This window comes from Anomaloglossus baeobatrachus, chromosome 6 (genome assembly GCF_048569485.1).
Source record: "Anomaloglossus baeobatrachus isolate aAnoBae1 chromosome 6, aAnoBae1.hap1, whole genome shotgun sequence".
Lineage (NCBI taxonomy): Eukaryota > Metazoa > Chordata > Amphibia > Anura > Aromobatidae > Anomaloglossus > Anomaloglossus baeobatrachus.
Genome location: NC_134358.1, coordinates 426,753,323 through 426,775,105, shown reverse-complemented (window position 1 = coordinate 426,775,105; position 21,783 = coordinate 426,753,323). Strand labels below are relative to the sequence as shown.

Below are 21,783 nucleotides of genomic sequence, written 5' to 3'. Positions count from 1 at the left end.
CTTGATCCAACGCGCAAGGGTGGATTTGGAAGCTTGCGACCCTTTACGCTGACCAGCGACAAGGACAAAGAGTGCATCCGAGCGGCGCAGAGGCGCCGTGCGGGAAATGTAGATCCTGAGTGCTCTCACCAGATCCAATAAATGCAAACCTTTTTCAAATTGGTGAACTGGATGCGGACACAAAGACGGTAAAGTGATATCTTGATTGAGATGAAAGGAAGATACCACCTTGGGAAGAAATTCTGGAATTGGACGCAGAACTACCTTGTCCTGGTGAAACACCAGGAATGGAGATCTGCATGATAACGCCGCCAGCTCGGACACTCTCCGAAGAGACGTGACCGCCACTAGAAAGGCCACTTTCTGTGAAAGACGAGAAAGGGAAACCTCCTTCATAGGCTCGAAAGGCGGCTTTTGGAGAGCAATTAGAACCTTGTTCAGGTCCCAGGGCTCCAATGGCCGCTTGTAAGGGGGGACGATATGACAAACCCCTTGCAGGAACGTGCGTACCTGAGGAAGTCGCGCCAGGCGTTTCTGAAAAAATACGGATAGCGCGGAGACTTGACCCTTAAGGGAGCCAAGCGACAAACCTTTTTCCAACCCAGACTGCAGGAAGGAAAGAAAAGTAGGCAATGCAAAAGGCCAGGGAGAAACTCCCTGAGCCGAGCACCAAGATAGGAATATCCTCCACGTCCTGTGGTAGATCTTGGCGGAGGATGGTTTCCTAGCCTGTCTCATGGTGGCAACCACTTCATGAGATAAACCTGAGGCCGCTAGGATCCAGGACTCAATGGCCACACAGTCAGGTTCAGGGCCGCAGAATTCAGATGGAAAAACGGCCCTTGAGACAGCAAGTCTGGACGGTCTGGTAGTGCCCACGGATGGCCTACCGTGAGGTGCCACAGATCCGGGTACCACGACCTCCTTGGCCAGTCTGGAGCGACGAGAATGGCGCGGCGGCAGTCGGACCTGATTTTGCGGAGCACTCTGGGCAACAATGCCAGAGGTGGGAACACATACGGTAGCCGGAACTGCGACCAATCTTGAACTAAGGCGTCTGCCGCCAGAGCTCGATGATCGTGAGACCGTGCCATGAAAACCGGGACCTTGTTGTTGTGCCGTGACGCCATCAGGTCGACGTCCGGCATCCCCCAGCGGCGACAGATCTCCTGAAACACGTCCGGGTGAAGGGACCATTCCCCTGCGTCCATGCCCTGGCGACTGAGAAAGTCTGCTTCCCAGTTTTCTACGCCTGGGATGTGAACGGCGGATATAGTGGATGCCGTGTCTTCCACCCACGTCAGAATCCGCCGGACTTCCTGGAAGGCTTGCCGACTGCGTGTTCCCCCTTGGTGGTTGATGTATGCCACCGCTGTGGAGTTGTCCGACTGAATTCGGATCTGCTTGCCTTCCAGCCACTGTTGGAAGGCTTGTAGGGCAAGATAGACTGCTCTGATCTCCAGAACATTGATCTGAAGGGTGGACTCTTTCCGAGTCCACGTACCCTGAGCCCTGTGGTGGAGAAACACTGCTCCCCACCCTGATAGACTCGCATCTGTCGTGACCACCGCCCAGGATGGGGGTAGGAACGACTTTCCTTTTGACAATGAGGTGGGAAGAAGCCACCACCGGAGAGATTCCTTGGCTGCCTGAGAGAGGGAGACCTCCCTGTCGAGGGACGTCGACTTCCCGTCCCATTGGCGGAGAATGTCCCATTGTAGTGGACGCAGATGAAACTGCGCAAAAGGAACTGCTTCCATTGCTGCTACCATCTTCCCTAGGAAGTGCATGAGGCGCCTCAAGGGGTGCGACTGGCCCTGAAGGAGAGATTGCACCCCTATCTGTAGCGAGCACTGTTTGTCCAGTGGAAGTTTCACTATCGCTGAGAGAGTATGAAACTCCATGCCAAGATATGTTAGTGATTGGGTCGGGGTTAGATTTGACTTTGAAAGGTTGATAATCCACCCGAAATTCTGGAGAGTCTTCAGTGCCACGTTCAGGCTGTGTTGGCATGCCTCTTGAGAGGGTGCCTTGATAAGTAGATCGTCCAAATACGGGATCACGGAGTGACCTTGCGAGTGCAGGACTGCTACTACTGCTGCCATGACCTTGGTGAAGACCCGAGGGGCTGTCGCCAGCCCGAAAGGTAGAGCTACGAACTGCAGGTGTTCGCTTCCTATAACGAAGCGTAGAAAACGCTGATGCTCTGGCGCAATTGGCACGTGGAGATAAGCATCCTTGATGTCTATTGATGCTAGGAAATCTCCTTGAGACATTGAGGCGATAACGGAGCGGAGAGATTCCATCCTGAACCTCCTGGTTTTTAAGTGTTTGTTGAGCAGCTTTAGATCCAGGACGGGACGGAACGACCCGTCTTTCTTTGGCACCACAAACAAATTGGAGTAAAAACCGTGACCTTGTTCCTAAAGAGGAACAGAAGTCACCACTCCTTCCGCCTTTAGAGCGGACACCGCTTGCAGCAGAGCATCGGCTCGGTCGGGCGGTGGGGAAGTTCTGAAGAAGCGAGTTGGAGGACGAGAGCAGAACTCTATCCTGTACCCGTGAGACAGAATGTCTCTCACCCAACGGTCTTTGACCTGTGACAACCAAATGTCGCCAAAGCGGGAGAGCCTGCCACCGACCGAGGATGCGGAGAGAGGAGGCTGAGAGTCATGAGGAAGCCGTCTTGGTAACGGTTCTTCCGGCTGGCTTTTTTGGGCGTGATTGAGTCTGCCACGAATCTGCGCCCCTCTGATCCTTTTGAGTCCTTTTGGACGAGTAGAATTGGGACCTGCCTGAGCCTCGAAAGGACCGAAAACCAGACTGTCCCCTCCTCTGTTGAGGTTTGTTTTGTCTGGGCTGAGGTAAGGATGAATCCTTACCCTTGGAGTGTTTAATGATTTCATCCAAACGCTCACCAAACAATCGGTCACGAGAAAAAGGCAAACTGGTTAAGCACTTCTTGGAAGAAGAATCTGCCTTCCATTCTCTCAACCACAGGGCTCTGCGTAAAACCACAGAGTTGGCTGACGCCACCGCCGTACGGCTCGTAGAGTCTAGGACAGCATTAATCGCGTAAGACGCGAATGCAGACATTTGAGAGGTCAAGGGTGCCACCTGCGGAGCAGATGTACGTGTGACCGTGTCGAACTGTGTAAGCCCAGCTGAAATAGCTTGGAGTGCCCATACGGCTGCGAATGCTGGCGCCAACGACGCTCCAATAGCTTCATAGATGGATTTTAACCAGAGCTCCATCTGTCTGTCAGTGGCATCTTTAAGTGCCGCCCCATCTTCCACTGCAACTAGAGATCTGGCTGCAAGCCTGGAGATTGGAGGGTCCACCTTGGGACACTGTGTCCAGCCCTTGACCACGTCAGGGGGAAAAGGATAGCGTGTATCTTTAAGCCGTTTGCAAAAACGCTTATCTGGATAAGCGTGGTGTTTCTGGATTGCGTCTCTAAAGTCAGAGTGGTCCAGAAACGTGCTTAATTTACGCTTGGGATACCTGAAATGGAATTTCTCCTGCTGTGAAGCTGCCTCCTCCGCAAGAGGAGCTGGTGGAGAAATGTCTAACATCCTATTGATGGACGCTATAAGATCATTCACTATGGCGTCACCATCCGGGGTATCTAGATTGAGAGCGGCCCCAGTATCAGAATCCTGATCAGTTACATCCGCCTCATCACACAGAGAGTCGTCCCGCTGGGACCCTGACCAGTGTGATGAAGTTGAGGGTCGCTCATAGCGAGCCCGCTTAGGTTGTCTGGGACTGTCGTCCGAGTCAGAGCCGTCACCCTGGGGTGCATATGACACCCCCGGAGCTAGGAAGTGGTCCAGCTGAGGGGGACCAGGGGGCAATGGATCAACAGTGCCCATGGTCTGAGTTACTGGTCTAGACTGCAATGTTTCAAGAATTTTAGACAGTCATAGACAATCTGTCAGCAAAAGCTGCAAACTCCGTCCCTGTCACCTGGACAGCATTTACAGGTGGTTCTCCCTGGGTCACCTCTAGCAGCGGCCCCGGCTGAGCAATTGCCACAGGGGCCGAGCACTGCACACAATGGGGGTCAGTGGAACCTGCCGGTAGAGTAGCCCCACATGCGGTACAAGCAGCATATAAAGTCCGTGCCTTGGCACTTTTGCTTTTTTGCGGACGACATGCTGTTATCTCCTTGAGAAATCTAAGGAGGGTATATAGCAGAAAACCACCAGCGACTGTACAGTGCAAAGTATTGCCAGCACAAAATACAAAGTACACTATGGCACAAGTGGGGGAGAGCCCTTGAGGGCTGCTTACCGCCCGCTGAAAAGCGGGTGTGAGATCGTAGAATCCCTTGTCTGGGTCTCCCAGCCTCCCCTCCGCAGTTCAGCGTGCAGGCAGGAATGGCTGCCGGCGTCCTGTGAAGAGGGGCGGACCGTGGGCGTCCCAAACAAAAGAGCGGGAAACTGCGTCCCCCTGTGCCTAGTGTGAGGGCTGGAGTATGTAAAACAGACTCCAGCTCTTAACGCTGCTGGACTGTACAGCGTCCCGCCCTCCTCCTGACTGGCAGGTCCGGGGGCGGGAACGATACGAACTAGGCCGCAAAAGCCGGGGACTGTAGTAATCTAGCGCGGCCGTCATATATGCACGGCCAGCGCGGAAGTCCCCGGCGCACCACAAATCCAAGCCGCGACCAGTAAACACTGACCCCAGCGGCCGGATCGGCCGATCGTACAAAGTCACCTCACTCAGCAGAGCTGTAGTGAGTAACGGCACCAGCGCAGCAGCGCTGTTTACCCCGGCGCACTAACACACCCAGCAATGCTGCAGTGTGCGTGCGATAAGCACGGGGACACGGAGTACCTTGATGGAGCAGGGTCCTGTCCCTGAGAAAACTCCGCTCCGTATCCAGCAGATCCTCCAGGGGCTGTGGATGGAGCACGGCCTCAGTGCCCGGAGACCGGTAAAGTCCCACTTCACCCAGAGCCCTAATGGGGATGGGGAAGGAATCAGCATGTGGGCTCCAGCCTCCGTACCCGCAATGGGTACCTCAACCTTAACAAACACCGCCGACAGAAAGTGGGGTGAGAAGGGAGCATGCTGGGGGCCCTAGTATGGGCCCTCTTTTCTTCCATCCGACATAGTCAGCAGCTGCTGCTGACTAAACAGTGGAGCTATGCGTGGATGTCTGGCCTCCTTCGCACAAAGCATAAAACTGAGGAGCCCGTGATCCCACGGGGGGGGTGTATAGCCAGAAGGGGAGGGGCCTTACACTTTTAAGTGTAGTACTTTGTGTGGCCTCCGGAGGCAGTAGCTATACACCCAATTGTCTGGGTCTCCCAATTAGGAGCGACAAAGAAAACATGAAAATGTATTAGTTGGTGTTTGACTTGCAGATACAGAAGTACATGGAAATTTATGGAAATCCAAAACCGGCTCCACCATCGATGTGTATTGTTGTGCTTGTATTACATCCAAACAGTAGGAAATTGTAGCAGACTCCTCACTAATAAACATCCTATTGTGCAGAGTGTACCTGATAATACTGATCAATAGAAAGAATAAGCTGCATGAGTCTTGTGGGTTCACTAGATATCGGATTTGTGGTAAGAAATTGCTAAACTCTCCTGAATGTGTCTCTGCACCACAACCAGTTACCCAATGTTAGACTAGGTTCACAAATGTATCAGACCACAAATTGCATAGCAGACGAGCACTTGAGCAGCCTATTTAGATGTAATACTCTGGACTTTCTAAAAATTGCCCACGTAACTTGAAACACACAGGGTAATATTTGGTTCGAGTGCCATCCGTTCTCACCTTGTCTGAACATATCCTTAGGGGAGTGAAGGCAGGGAAGGCATAGGCCTGCCAAACCACAAAAAAAAGGTCACAAGACACAGAAGGAAGGAGAACGAGCCCACTCATTACATTGAGATTAGGTGTCTTAAGGCCCCATTTAACAGCTCCAGGTTTGGTGTTAAGTGTGGTGTTAGTTTTCACATGTACTGGAGACATGTTCACATAAATACTCAATAGGTATGGATTTTCACACAGATTGTGTCCATGTGAACCACACATGCATGTCTGTTTTTTTAGCTTCAGCAAGGATGACAACGGCCAATAGAAGTCTATGGGTCTGTGAAAAATCAGTACAGCACACAGCATCCATGTGACATCCGTGCATCATGGACCAGAATTAAGTACATTCAAAGAATTGCTGGCGTTTAAGCGTTAAAAATGTGCAAATATGATCGGAAGAGAGATGGATAATAAATTTTACAGCTATAATCTAAGTAAAGAATTAAAAAAAAAACAAAAAAAAAAAAAAACCACGATGTGAGGTCCCACCATATTTATAACCAGCAAAGCTAAAGCAGACAGCTGTGTGCTGATACGATCAGGCTGGGAAGGTCCATGGTTATTGGCCCATTCCCAGCTTAAAAATACCAACCTGCAGCAGCCTCAGAAAAGGTGCCGCACATAAGATGTGCAAATTGAGGGGCTTCTCCTCAGCTCTTCCCAATTGCCCTGGTGCGGTGGAAATCAGGTAATAGATAATTGGGTTGAAGTCAGCTGTGTATTTTGTCAGCTGGCATCAAGCCTTTGTGTTAGTAATGGAGAGGTGTCTATCAGACACCCCCCCGTTACTAACCCAGCAATGCAACATTTCTTTTTTTACTTTTTATTTTTATTATAAAAGAACAAACATGCAGCTCCACCATAGTCCAAGGAATCTACAATAGTCCCAAAAAACAACAGGGGGGAAAAAAACCCAAAAAAAACCCACCACAAGACACTTACCATTGTTCAAAACTTTATTCTAAAGAAAAAAATAATTCTCAGCTGATCCGATGTAGTCTAGAATGAATCCGATGAACAAAGTCTATGGAGCATCGTTCTAACACTCCATAGACTTTGCCTACAGGCAATTCCGGAAGACACTGCACTGTGGGACATCTGGCGTCTCGGAAGAATAGTGGCATCGTTACCGCTCTATTGGAGTTGCCAGGTCACTGAGTCACGCAGCGCATGACCAAGTGACTCTGAACAGCGGTAATGTTACTGAGGTCTCTGCTCATGAGAGGTGCCAAGTGCGAGTGCGACCTAGAGTGACCTTGTGACCATTAACAGCAGTAACGTTGCTGATGTCGCCAGGCCTCACGCAGCGCGATCCGGAATTGCCTGTAAGCAAAGTCTATAGAGTGTCAGAATAATGCTTCATAGACTTCGCGCATCGGATTGACTCTGGACTACGTCGTATGGGAATTGTTTTTGTTTTTCTTTGGTAAATGCGGGTAAGTGCCTTGTTTTACTTTTCTGTGTTTGTATGTTTTTCAGATATCCTTCTTTGGAGTATGGAGTAGCTGCATGGGTTTTTTTGTTTTGTGTTTTTTTTTTACTTTTAATTAAAATGTTAAAACGAGGAAGTTTCAAGGAATGTTTATTGATTTTTTTTTGTATGCGGGTCTTTTTTGGAATTACTAGGTTAGTAAAATGGGAGGGGAGGGAGGCGGACTTGATGCCAGCTAACACAAACCTGATCTACCATTGCCTCGATTGCCAACGCACTAGGGCAATTGGGAATAGCCAAAGCAAAGCTCCAGATTTGGTGCATCTTATGTGATGCGCCACTTCTGGGGTGACAACGGGCTGCTATCTTTAGGCTGGGAAGGGTCAAAGAACCACAGGCCTTCCAAGCCTGATTATATCAGCCCGCTGACATCTGCTTTACTTTTGCTGGCTATGAAGAATAGGGGGGACCAGACGTCTATTTGCCTAATGGCTGTAAAATCTCTATCCATCTAACTTTGCACATATATAAAAAAAAACAAAAAAAAAAACAAAAACCCCACAACATTAATTTTAGAGTGTCAAGAGTTATTTCCCAGGTACGTGTCACACAGATGTCATACATACCGGAGAGACACGGATAGTTAAATCAAAACATGCTACACGTGCATTTTTATTTTAACGGGTGTGTGAAGGGGGCCTACAAGAGTCTTGAAGCTCCTCTGATGGCAGTTGTTGCTAGAACGTACGTGCATTTCTGATTTCAACATGCCTGATCCTTTGCTCCTTCTTGAAATAAACTCCTAGAAAACATATGCATACTCAACCAAGCCGAATGTGCCCAAGTATGGGGCAGCAAACAGGACGTTACAATTAATTTAAGGATCTTCATCAATTATTTGATTGCAGAGAGTGAAATAGTGCAAGGAGAAAAAAAAAAACTCCAAGTTTTGGAAGATACACATACAGATTAGGGGTTCACTTGCCAGTCAAAATAAATGTAGAAACTGAATGGAAGGTTATAAAATAAAATAAATCTTACTACCGTCAATGCTACTGATGCAGCAAGTCACAAGACAGTAGGGGATGGCATGGCTGGTGGAGGGCCCAAGAAAGATTGGAACCAGAGCAGCAGGTGATCAGAAAGGGAATACTTCTTTAACCTGCAGATATGGGGATAATCTGCAGGGTAATAGCGCTCCGACATCGTGTGGTGGCGTTACTGACAGCCCTGCTGCTGCTGTGTGGAAAATATTTTAAATACGTTCTGGCAACCTCAAGCCTTCAGTTATGTGTTACGGTATCAGTCACTACTCTACGTTGTGAGCAGCGACTGTAATCACACCCTCAACATGGACTGACAGCCCGCTCTGCATTGCATCAGTATAGAGCCAGCTGTCAGTCAGTGCTGGGGGCCTAGTTCCAGTTGCCGCTCACCATGTACAGAGGAGTGACTGATACTGTTCTGGCTATGACAAAGTCCAAGGCTGCTCGGAGGAAAAAAGATCAATTTCCACAAAGCAGCAGGGCTTCCGTGCAGTGGCTACACGGCCTCCAAACACTGTTACCCTGCAAATGTGAGGTCAATCTGCAGGTCAATAGGGTTTTATTTTTTAACATGAGAGGAATGATTGGTCATGCTGGCTTAACATGTCCAATACTTTGACCTAGTGATAATAGCCAACTATGTGTCAAATTCTGCATATTCATTATAAAATAAGACTACCATTCACACAGTGACAAACCTTTAAATTCATGGCCTATTTTAGGCTACTTGGCGGATTTTCTCAGGCCCTTACCTCTTCTAGTAGACGTGTAACAGCATCTATATCATTGTATGTTTTAGTCATCTGGCCCACTCGTTCTGCACATAAAACTGCAAACAAAAAAATAAAAATATCAGTACAATGCATTGCATCCTAAAACACAACCATCATGATTCTATATAGATATTTATCACATACACAAAATTTCAAGGCTTTAGAATTGATCTTACATCAACATTTGATACGTGGGGAAAAGAATAGTGTAACAGCATCAATATGGGGAAAATACATCACACTAGCCTGAGCCTGAGCATGGATGTGTTTGGCTCATGCGCAGTAGCCATGTATACTCCCTAATCCTTCTAGAAATTACAGAAATTGGACAGATGGCTTGGCATGAGGTCAAAGCATAATCAGATGATTGCATGTAATATACCAAGCCAACTGAGGATGGAGGCTCCGCTCATCTCAGCCATGACTGCAAACACTAATAAGCCCGAAGTAGAAAAAGTCTACAAGCAAAAGGTTTAATATAAATTTACCAATGTACAATTTGATAAGAAAATAAAAATTGTTTAACTATAGAAAGTAACAAAATAATTATTACAATACTCGAAGAGGCTGCGGCTACATAGAAAGCACATAGCTCAGCCGGCATCATACGGTAGGATGTGGTTCTCAATGGAGCCGGTACACCCACACGTGCAATGCGAGAATAGAAATCATAATGGCAGCAAGATTTCCAGCTGCTTTATACAACACCCAGAGATAAAGAACCCGAACTGTGCGTGGTGGAGGTATTGTGCAGCACCCATGGAGAACAGTATAGGAAGTGCTACATACCGCCAGCTACATGCACAACACCTAATGTATAACTGGAAAGGACTGCACCCCGGAAAAGCTCAGCCCCTCTGCCTTCACAGTAAGGTATCACCAAAATTACAATCTCCGTTCTTTAAAACTGCAGCAAGCATCCCAAGAAGTGATTTTAGATAGACATATGTAAAAAAAAAAAAAAAAAAATGGAGCAGTTGAGTGTTAATTGCGGACATTATGGTCCCAGTGTGCAGTTCCATTGTTCTTGGCGGCATTAAATGATCCCATAGCCGGCTATATTAAATGCATCCCGCCGGCCCCTCCCAAGGGCACGATGCATCCCGCCGGCCCCTCCCAAGGGCACGATGCATCCCGCCGGCCCCTCCCAAGCGCACGATGCATCCCGCCCGCCCCTCCCAAGCGCACGATGCATCCCGCCGGCCCCTCCCAAGCGCACGATGCATCCCGCCCGCCCCTCCCAAGCGCACGATGCATCCCGCCCGCCCCTCCCAAGCGCACGATGCATCCCGCCCGCCCCTCCCAAGCGCACGATGCATCCCACCCGCCCCTCCCAAGCGCACGATGCATCCCACCCGCCCCTCCCAAGCGCACGATGCATCCCACCCGCCCCTCCCAAGCGCACGATGCATCCCACCCGCCCCTCCCAAGCGCACAATGCATCCCACCCGCCCCTCCCGGGCGCACGATGCATCCCACCCGCCCCTCCCGGGCGCACGATGCATCCCACCCGCCCCTCCCGGGCGCACGATGCATCCCACCCGCCCCTCCCGGGTGCACGATGCATCCCACCCGCCCCTCCCGAGCGCACAATGCATCCCACCAGCCCCTCCCGAGCGCACAATGCATCATACAGGCCCAGCAATGCACGCTGAATTTTTTCCTGCAAACACTATTGGCAGTTTTGGTAAATCTGCCATGAACAAACAGCACACAGGGCATGATGAGAATATTATCGAATTATACAGGAAACACAGTTAACATGTTGCCCTCAAGTGTATGACTACCACAGGCATCAGATGTCAGCTCATCTAACCAAATACATTTATGCATATAGATGGTTGAGGGGAAAACAAAAAAAAAAAATGCTGAAAGGATTTATTGTAACAGATGATCCTGACTTTACTGTTGCTTTAAGGAAAGAATCTATAAACAGTCACTTTTATAACAACACTGATAAGATAAAAATATGTAGCTCTATCGATCGGAGTTTTGTTTTATTGGTGAATTTGCTCGTTACCATAACAGTAACAACCCCGGACACCAACATTACACAGCAGATCTGTATGCAGTATTTTATTTAAAGGGGATTTCCAGTTTTAAAAAGCTTGTGTGAAAAAATTGGTACATGGAAGAATAACAATGTAAGTTGTATGACCTCCCCGCCTCTTTAGGTTGATATGGCGGGAGAAGTCACAATTACAAATCCTGAACGTTGCGGCCAATTATTGGACTTCGTGTTGATGCCAATATGGACAGCACTACACTGCTGTACTCAGTGATTGGCTGCAGTGGTCATGTCCTGTACTTGCGATGTCACTACCGTACCCATGTCAGCAAGGATGAGGGGCAGCAGCGGGGAGGTGGCGATAGAGCATTAAAAGGGAAGTACATCTGATTTGGTTATTTTTATATACCATGAACTGGCATAAAAGAAATTAAAACCGTAAACCCCTTTTCATTAGTTATTTTTATGTTCAATCTATTTTTATTAGGTATCTTTTCAGAATTACAAAAATCATCATGAGCGTATATTGAAAACATTTACAAATTTTCAACACAAAAATGTAACGAACTGTTTAGTTATGTCCTTTTGTGTCCTAAGACACAGATCCTTCTGTCCATTTCGAACCTCCCCAACGTGTCCCTGTCATTAGTTATTTTTAAATGTGTATGTAGAAACACAGCTTATTAATGTGCAAGATGATTAATATGCAAAAAAAAAAAAAAAACAAGACGAGATAAAGACCTATATATAGCAAAGGGATCTGCCCAAGGCATCATTGTGATGAATAAATGTCTGTTCACACCCATGGTGCATGTACACGTCCGGTCTGGTGAGCAGTCTGGTCAAGTACAGTGGCAGATTTAGCAATATAGTAAAACACAATTCAACCATAAATGATCGAGTTATCCCTTCATTAACCACTATAGCATACTCCGTCCTCACCTTGGCCGAGGCATTACAGAATATATTTATTTACAAAGTCATTAGACACATGTTCTATAAAAACGACATTGTTTAACATATTATTAAAAGACACTACCTAGTAAAGAAAACATTCAGAAACAAAAAACAAATTTATATAGAAAAACAGTGCGGGGTTGTGTTTTGCATTGTAACTCCGCCTAATTCACTTCAATGGAGCCAAACGGCAAATCCAGACAACAGATATGGACAAGTGTGGGGACGATTAGAAAAATAAACTAAAGTTAAAAGCAGAACTTCTATTAAGAAAGTATTCCAGAAAAATATTTACCCTCCCAAAAACATGATGGCAGAGATTAATAGTTTGTATGGAGCACGGAGGAAGTTAGAGTGTCGGGAAATTATAGAAAGCACAGCGAGAGCCATCGGCGGGCTTCAGAGGATAGGGGATGGTTTCTCACGGGAATACCCCTTTAAAGGGAACCTGTCAGGTGCAATATACAGTGGTACCTCGCTTAACGAGTAACCCACTTGAGAATTTCACTTAACAAGCAAAGCTTTCTGTAAATTTGTAACCCGCTTTACGAGAAAGCTTTGCTGTACGAGCGAAATTCTCACCACACACACTTCCGGTTTCGTCCATCCACAACACTCTGATCCGCACTTGCAGTCCACACAAACACACACAAGCACGCACAAACACACACGCATGCACACACAGTATTATGCTCACCTTACCTTCCCGTTCCACCACCGGGCTCATGGTTCTTGTAGTTCCCGGGTACATTGCGACGTCCTCGCGGCGAACTACAAGACCCAGGAGGCCTGCGATGGAACGGAAGGTAAAATGAGCATGTAATATGTGCGTGTGTACGTGTGTGGAATGACAGAATAGGGGACCAGGATGGGACTTAACAAGTTGTGGAACGGATCGTCTGCATTGCAATGATTTCCTATGGGAAATCTTGCTTTGCCTAACGAGTAACTTGGTTAACGAGCACAGTCCCAGAACGGATTGTTCTCGTTAAGCAAGGTTCCACTGTACTCCCAGAAACACTCTGGGTGCATATTACTAATCCCTGCCTAACTATCCATATATCTAGCATCACACAAAGAGATCTTTAGAAAAAGCATTTCTAAAGATCCTTTATTATATGCCAACGAGGCCAGGGACTAGTCACAAGGGTGTTACTTCCCTTGGCTAGTCTGCCCCTTTAGTATGTAAGCAAACCCACAGGAGCATGCTAACATGCTAATGAAGGCACAGTATCAGAGGAATGTTGATCTCCCCACACTCTACTGCCACTGCACCAGACGCTGGATTTCGGCTCAGTGCTCAGTGCGCATTATCAAAAGTCCAGGACATCCAGTCATGAGCACTAGGAAGCCGGGTGTAGGCGTCCCGGATTTAAACTGGTGTAGTGAGCATGACCGGAGGTCCGGGGACATTCTGATCATGCACACTGAGCCGAAAACAAGATATGGCAGTGGAGGCGAGAGTAGCCATGCCTCTGACGTTGTGGTTTAGCATATTGGCACGCCGCTGTGGGCGTATTAACATGCTAAGGGGGCCAACTAGCCAAGGGAAATCACACCCTCGCCACTAGTCCCTGCTCTCATAGCATATCAAAGGATCTTTAGAAATACTTTTTCTAAAGATCCCTTTAGCTATGCTACTAGATACAGGGACGGTTAGGCAGGGATTAGCAATATGCACCCAGAACTGCTTGTGGTTCTGTGTGAATATTGCACCTGACAGGTTCCCTTTAATAGGTGATCTTTATATTAGTTTCAGCAGGTTCACACAACCGTATTTTCAGCCAAAAAGTGATCAGACAAAACATCGGATTGCACTCAGACCAATATTATTCTATGGGGCAAGCAAATGTCCCATTTTGTTTTCCTCTGATGAAGTCCGAGGAGGTTTATTTTTTAGCTTATTTTCAGGCAGCTGGACAAGGATTAATTTAATAAATGCAAAAGAATGTCAGTAACATTTGCTTTGTTAATTCAATAGCCCTTTACAGTAATAGAGAGAAATGGCATTCTGTCCTTGTCCCTACAATAGCGGGCTCACAAATGAAGCCAAAGAGGTGCAGCCTTGTGGTTTCTGCAGTGTTCAGGCCACAGTTTCTATGTGTGCTTCACAATGTGCTCATGATACAGCAAACAAGCAGAGAACCTAAAGCCTCGGACGCTCCTACTCCTCATTATGGAGAAGTCCTCCCAGGCTATGGCAACGTTCTGAACTTAGAAAATGGAACACACCAGAACAAAATAAGAAATAAGCTACAAGGACAACAACAAACATTACAGTACATGAAACAAAGACTCAAATGTGTGCTTTGTACAAAGGGCAAAGATCATGCGGCTGTATATAGATAATGACTGGTCAAGGTTTGTGATAAAAAGTTCATGTATATCAAACCAGTCCCAAGACGTTCTCCAGGAACCGAAAAAAGATAAGGGAAAGGTCAGATACATTTCTAAATATTTATAATATGCAAAATCACAACCAAGAGATATAATCACTATACAACTAAAACGGCTGCTGACTTCTTACATCTGGAGAAACTTGTCCTAGAATGTTAGTGTCGCGGGCGGGGAGGAGGGTGTCAGCACACCGCGCTCACCCCTTCTGCTCGGGTCCGGCAGTTGCTCCTGGTGGCTCGAGCTGTGGGCCGGATCCCGGGGTGTCTCGAGCGACACTCCTCGCCCGTGAGTGAAAGGGGGTGTTTGTTGGGTGTGGGGATTGTTATAGTTCGTGACGCCACCCACGGTTGTGGTGATTTCACCACCGCTGCTCAATTCGGGGGGTCCCGGGGATGGTGATGCGGAGCAGCCAGGTGTTGTGTTGCCCCTCCGTGGGTAGGGGTTAGTGATCCCGGGGCCCGGTGGTGGAGAAGGAGGTGCGGGGCCTGGTGGGCGCAGGGACGCGGGGGCAGCGCTTTGCCTTGCGGCACTGTGGTACTCACTCAGCCTGAGACACGGACACAGTTTGTACGGTAAACCAAACGGCTGGTAGGACGGTCCCACAGACGGCTGCACCTGCTCTCCCGGTAGGTGACGGTGACGTCTCTCTTCCTTGCACCTGTGTTGTCTGATGGTAGCGGTGGATTCCCTCCGGTTACCCGCTCCCCGACTGCAATCTGGGCCGGAGGAGCTCTACACTTTGCCCGCAGGCGCTGGCCCTGGGGAAACTGGTGCCCTGGCGGTGGCGGTGTCTCCCCTGTAATGGTTGGGCTGTTGCCGTCAATCGGGACTTGGTTGTTGGGGGATCTACGTCCCCTTCACTGACGGATTCGGCAAATTTGGCGACTCCTAGCCTTGCCGGGGTCCGAGAGGCCCCTGCCCTGGTGCTGACTGTCCTTCGGAACACTGCTCCAGACCACCGGGCACACAGCCAATGGGGTCCTTCCAGGAACTTCCAAACGGTCCCCCTCCGGACAGTCACCGCCGTCGCTGACCTTGCTGTTCTGGCCCTACACAGAGCTGGACCCTTCAGGCTTTCCTTCTCTTGTTCCACTTTACTTCCACTTAGTTGTTTTACTTTCTCACTTAGCTCCTCACACTTGCCCTGCCTGGGCTAATCTGCCTGGTTACTTCCTGCCTTTAGAGTTGTGAGCTCCTCGGTGGTCGGAGCCAACCGCCTGGCCCACCCCCTGGTGTGCATCAACAGACTCCTGGAGGAAGGCAACAAGGATTTGTAGGTTAGCATAGATGTGCCTACCTGGAGTGTGGGGTGTGGTGGTGTTGTGACCTGTGTCCCCTGGCTTGCCCAGGGCGACACATTAGTACAGGTGCCTGTGACCATGGGCAGTAGTAAGATCTTTAATGTGTAGGAATATGTGCTCCTCTAATTCTGGAGATATCAGGGGTACTGCGGAAAGAAGAGGCTGCTCACACTGCTGTCCATCTGATCTAATACAGGAGATACCAGGATTACTAAAGGTAAGAACAGGCTGCTCACACTGCTGCCAACCTGTTGTCAGTTGAACTAAAACTGGAGGTATGAAGATGTGCTGAGGGAAGAAGAGGCTCCTTACACTGCTGTCCAAAATATCTACCTGATCTAATACTGGAAATGCCAGGAGTGTTGAGGTAAGAGGAGGCTGCTCACATTGTTGTCCACCCATTACTTATTAAATGGCTCTCCATGAGTAGGCTGATTTCCACGCTTTAGTAAAAATCAGCTGAGCACATTGATTGGCTGCAGTGTCCACATGAAGAACAGACAGTGTAGTATAGTGGTGAAGAGGCATCAGAGGATAAGTAATCTTGATCTTATTAGGTTTACCTTCAGAAAGTAAATGTAGATGAAACACTTATTCATGGAAAATCTACAAACTTTTATACAGATCTTTATTTTTAAAGCGGCTTAAAAAAGTCAATTCAATTAACGCAGTTTAAGGGAAGTCAATTATAATAATAAAGACTGGGGGGGTGGGGGAAGTAGAATGCAGCATCAGGAAGGCAGAAATGGTTGGTACTTTCCTTTAGGCCCGATTCACACATCAATATTTTTGCATCATTGTTTGTATGCCAAAGCCAGAAACTAGAACTGAAAGATTGCCACCCATCCTGTGTTTTGGCGTACAAATACTGATGAAATACTGATCAAAAATACCAATGTGTGAGTGAGGCTTTAATAATACATCCATTAGAAAGCCATGTTCAGGCTAGGAAACACAGAAAATGGGAGTAAGGGATGCATTTAAGGATTTTCTATTAATGTAGTGCAGATTTCTATGGTGAAATACACACCTAAACATCTTTACTTTAAAGGGATTGTCTGGGGAAAAAATAAAAGCATTCCCAGGGGACAAGATGTCTAGAAGATAAACACCTACCAACAACAACGCTCTCTGTGCCGACAAAGGAAGTGGGGACAATTTAACAATAGGCAGTAGGGTTATGGGCAGTGATTGCCTGCAGCGGTCAGGTGACTTACAGAGGTTCAAAGTCAGAAAAACATACAGTGACATATTACTGAAGCAACCACTGCAGCCAATCACAAGTCACAACAATCTGGACATTTGTTGAGTGGTGTCGTTTTTACTTCCTGTTTCGGTCTAGACCATTTGGTCCCAGAGTTTAAATTTTAACTAACCCATCCCTCTAAATTTAATAGGTTTTGGTGTATTCAGTAATTGTGATTTTGATTTAGCTTCACATTTTATATGAATACATGTCATGATTTTAGGACACAGTGCATAAAAGAAGTAAAAAAAAAAAAAAAAAAAAAAAAAAGGGGGGAGTTTACGCTAAATACTAAGGGAAAAACCACCGAGTGCAGCCAGGATCTCAGCAGTATTTACAGATACTTCAAGCATTCTCACCCGCAACAGTTTTCTGACATAAGAGTGGCTCAAGAAAACAGGAAAGCCAGTAAGAGGTAGATCATCTTCAAAAGACCAGCTTGTTCACTGCATGTCAGTTCCATAGGGGTCACTAGCCACAGTTTTCCCCTATGCATGCTCAGTTTCTTAATTTGCAATTGGTTGGTGGGAGACAATTAGCTGCTATGATGTCTCCCAATGTCACTTGAGATGGCACTGGTCTCTGAAAGCTGCCGGGTACTTTAACACTGCACTGATAGCGGGCGCTGCTCTTATAGTCTATGCAAAGCGGGACAGAATAGGGACCAGAACAGCTCCTAAAACCAGTATCAATGATGCCGCTCCGTTTCAGTGAGAAGGACAGAGGCTGTGCAGTGTTAACAGTCTCTGCCACCTGATGACGCTTCGTTTTAATATCCCAGGATGCTCAGGGATTTTCAAATGAAGAATCATCAGACAGTAAAGTAAGTAGGAAAAAAAAATTAAAAGCTGGTGTAGCAAGGGAAGGGGAGGGAATCATTGATGCAACCATATCAGAAGTTAGTTTAGATAAGGGATTTAGATAAAAATTAAGCCTTTAGGCATCTCTAAGGCTAGGTTCACACACTGCGTGTTTTTGACGCTGCCTTTTTGTACGTTTTTTGCAGCAAAAACGTACAAAAACGCACCAGCGGCAAAAAAACGCGGCAAAAACGCATGCGTTTTTATCGCGATTTGGTGAGTTTTTGGCTGCGTATTTGCTCACTGCGTTTTTATGTGTTTTTTTTATCAGTGAACAATGCCATTAAAGATTGTTGAGAGGAAAAAAAAAAAAAAAAAAAAAAAGGTCTGATGTCATTTCCTTCTTCAATATGTTCTTCATTCTCCACTAGTGTATGCAGGAGAGCAGACAGCTGCAGAACTACAAGGCTCAGCATGCTACATACAAGACTGTATGCAGGAGAGCAGACAGCAGCTGCAGAACTACAAGGCTCAGCATCCTCCATCCAGGACTGTATGCAGGAGTTTTTTGCCCCCCCAAAAAATGACGTGGGCTTTGCCATATTTTTGTATGCTAGTCAGGTACAGCAGGCAGGTACGGGCTTGCCCCCAACCCCCAGCTGCCTATTTGTACCCGGCTGGGAACCAAAAATATAGGAAAGCTTTTTTTTTTTTTTTTTTATTTAATTATTTCATGAATTTCATGAAATAAAAAAAAAAAAAAAAAAAGTGGGCTTCGCTTAATTATTGAGTCCAGCCAGGTACAACTAGGCAGCTGTGGATTGGAATCCGCAGTGCATGGTGCCCATGCTTTCTGGGCACCCCCGCTGCGAATTGCAGTCCGCAGCCACCCCAGAAAATGGCGCTTTCATAGAAGCGCCATCTTCTGGCGCTGTATCCAACTCCTCCAGCTGCCCTGGTGACGGGTGGCTTGCTGGGTAATAATGGGGTTAGGGCTAGCTGTATATTATCAGCTAGCCCTAAGTCTGAAATTCATGGTGTTACGCCAATATTAGACATGTTCACCATGAATTTCTAGTAAAGATTAAAAAAACAAAAATATTTTTATTAGAAATAAAACACAACACAATTAGTGACTCCATCTTTATTGAAATAAAGAACTCCCCTCCGCAGTAATCCTGGGTCAAGGGTCCCGCGCAGTCCAATCCGGATCCAATATCATCTGATCAGTTTGCTGGAAGGCAAAGCGATCAGATGATGTGTCAGGTTCAATTACACATCAGCTGATTGTATAAACGGCTTTTATACAATCAGCTGATGTGTCAGTGCAAAAAAAAAAATAAATAAATACTGACTTATGTGCTGATTACGTCTCCTGACGGCAGGATCAGCTGATAGGTGAAGCCGGCCGGGCGCCGGCGTCACCGCGAGACTTACGATCAGGTGACTGCATCAGGTGACTGCATCAGGTGACTGCATCAGGTGACTGCATCAGGTGACTGCATCAGGTGACTGCATCAGGTGACTGCATCAGGTGACTGCATCAGGTGACTGCATCAGGTGACTGCATCAGGTGACTGCATCAGGTGACTGCATCAGGTGACTGCATCAGGTGACTGCATCAGGTGACCCATCGCCAGGTCCTGCAGATATCAGACGTGCCTGAGAGCACACAGCCGAGCGGCGGTACCGGGAGAGGAGCTGGGAGCGGACATGGCACCGGGAGTTTGCAGACAGGTGAGTATGACTTTTTTTTTCTACTGTTCACTTTTGATTTCACAGCTGCCTCCACCTTCCGCCCGGCCATGGCGCCGCACGGGAGCTGACATGCACAGGACTGGAGGTGGAGACAGCAGTGACGGTAACGGGAGGATTCACGCTTCTGTGTTTACTGACAGAAGGAATCCTCTTCCTGTACATGTCACTTTACTACCCACCCCTTGCGTTTATAGCTGCGTTTTTAGTCATCGAAACGGACTAAAAACATAGCTATATTTGCAACTTGCGTTTTTCATTGCAGTTTTGAACATCTCATTGAACTCAATGGGTGGAAAACGCAGTGAAAAACGCAAAAATAATTGACATGCTGCGTTTGTGTGCAGCACAAAAACGCAGCTAAAAAAAAAAACAAACGCTGTGTGTAGACAGCAAAAATGAAAACCCATAGACTTTGCTGGGGAAGGAATGTTACAGCGTTTTCTGAGCAAAAACGCACCCGAAAAACACGCAAAAACGCCGCCAAAAATGCACTGTGTAAACTTACCCTAAGGCTATGTGCACACAGTGCGTTTGTCGGGTGCGTTTTTGGCCTCAAAACTGCATGACTTTGCTTCCCCAGCAAAGTCTATGAGTTTTCATTTTTGCTGTTCGCACACAACTTTTTTTAAGCTGCGTTTTTGAGCTTAAAAAAAAAAAAATGGACATGTCAATTCTTTCCTGCGTTTTTCCCTCATGCAATGCATTGGAAAAACGCAGAAAAACGCAGAGATCAAAAACGCAGCAAAACGCAGCCAAAAACTCACCAAATCGCGGTAAAAACGCATGTGTTTATTGTAGCGGTTGCGTTTGTGCGTTTTTAGCAGCCAAAAACGCACAAAAACGCAGCGTCAAAAAAACGCAGCGTGTGCACATAGCCTTATAGGTAACTGCCTTTAAGAATCAGGATTTGTTTCTGGTATTTGGCTTTAATGTAGGCTTGGTACACAAGTGTTTAAAGTAATAATACATGTTACCGATATGTGCACATACACACACAGCCCTTTGATTAAGAACCAGACTACACTATATCCAGATTTCTTTTCTTTACTGTTTCCGTAGAAACTAGGTCTTTATAACTGGAGTTTTGACAAATGAGATTCTAAGGAATAATCATCATTGTTACCATAGAAACAAAATCACTGCTCTGTGAAAGGAGCATGTGCAGAGAAAATACACAAGTAATAAATACTAAGTCACCAAGCCAAACCTTCACTAAGTGATAAAAGTTTCATTAGCAAGACGTGCAGTATGTGACCGCTCCCTGGTAAGAAGCCAAACCAGATACAGTACAGCTCTCAATATTAGTAATAGCTACTAAGGCTCGATGGTTGAGCTCCAATTGCACTATAATAAAATATCTGAAAAGCCTGCATATATGATATACAGTGCTCAGCATAAAAGACATAAAAATTAAACTGTCACCACCACGTCTCACTGCAGACACTGAATTTAGAAAAATGCATGGTGCCTATAGTGAAACATGGTGGAGGCAGTGTCCTTATACGAGGGTCCATGAGCACTGCTGGTGTCAGGGAGCAATGGTATATTTCATTGATGGTATTCACAGGTGTATTCTTCTACATTGAAAGAAAAGATGCTGCCGTTACTTTGTGCCCTTGGTAGACGTGCACTTTTCCAATATGCCAATGAAAAAAAAACAAAAAAAAAAACAAAGAAAAAAATAAAAGATACACTTAAGGCTACTACTGCATTTTTGAAGAAAAGTGTGAAAGCGATACAGTGTCTCCTGATCTGAACCCAACCAAACATCTAGGGGGGGATTCTGAAGAGACAAATTGTCATAACTATCCATCCCGCTTTTGGGATCTAAAAGAGGTCATTTTTGGAGAATTGAAAGATTTTTAAAATAAATCACCAACTTGTACATGCCTAGAAGCCTTGGTATTGTCCTAAAAAAAAAATCAGGTCACAAAATCCCAGATGTAGTAGTTTTGGATGTGGGGAGAATTGCGTATTCATTTTTGCATCAACTAATTTGAGTAAAATAAAAAACATTTTGTAATGATATTAACCTTAGCTTCACACTCTAGGCGAAAAAAAAAAAAAATATATATGTTCTATGAAACTCAGTCATGTCAAAGTTTTGGAAATTGTTCTTATATTAAGATATTAAATAAAATCTTACTTTCCAAAGGGGGTGTACTTAAGAAGGCATCTTGAGGATTTGGACACTTCTAACACAAGTTGCTCTCTAGTCCCGCT

At 46.5% G+C, this 21,783-nt stretch overlaps 1 protein-coding gene across 7 annotated transcripts in view; it reads right to left on the bottom strand.

Moving 5' to 3' along the window:
* The window catches only part of TRAK1 (trafficking kinesin protein 1), a 126,712-nt gene that overhangs the window by 49,164 nt on the left and 55,765 nt on the right, over window positions 1–21,783 (bottom strand). For all 7 annotated transcript variants that reach the window (XM_075315181.1, XM_075315186.1, XM_075315182.1 and 4 more), the window contains one exon: window positions 9,073–9,149. In XM_075315181.1, the coding sequence (XP_075171296.1) occupies window positions 9,073–9,149 (77 nt within the window). The remainder of the gene's footprint in view (window positions 1–9,072; window positions 9,150–21,783) is intronic.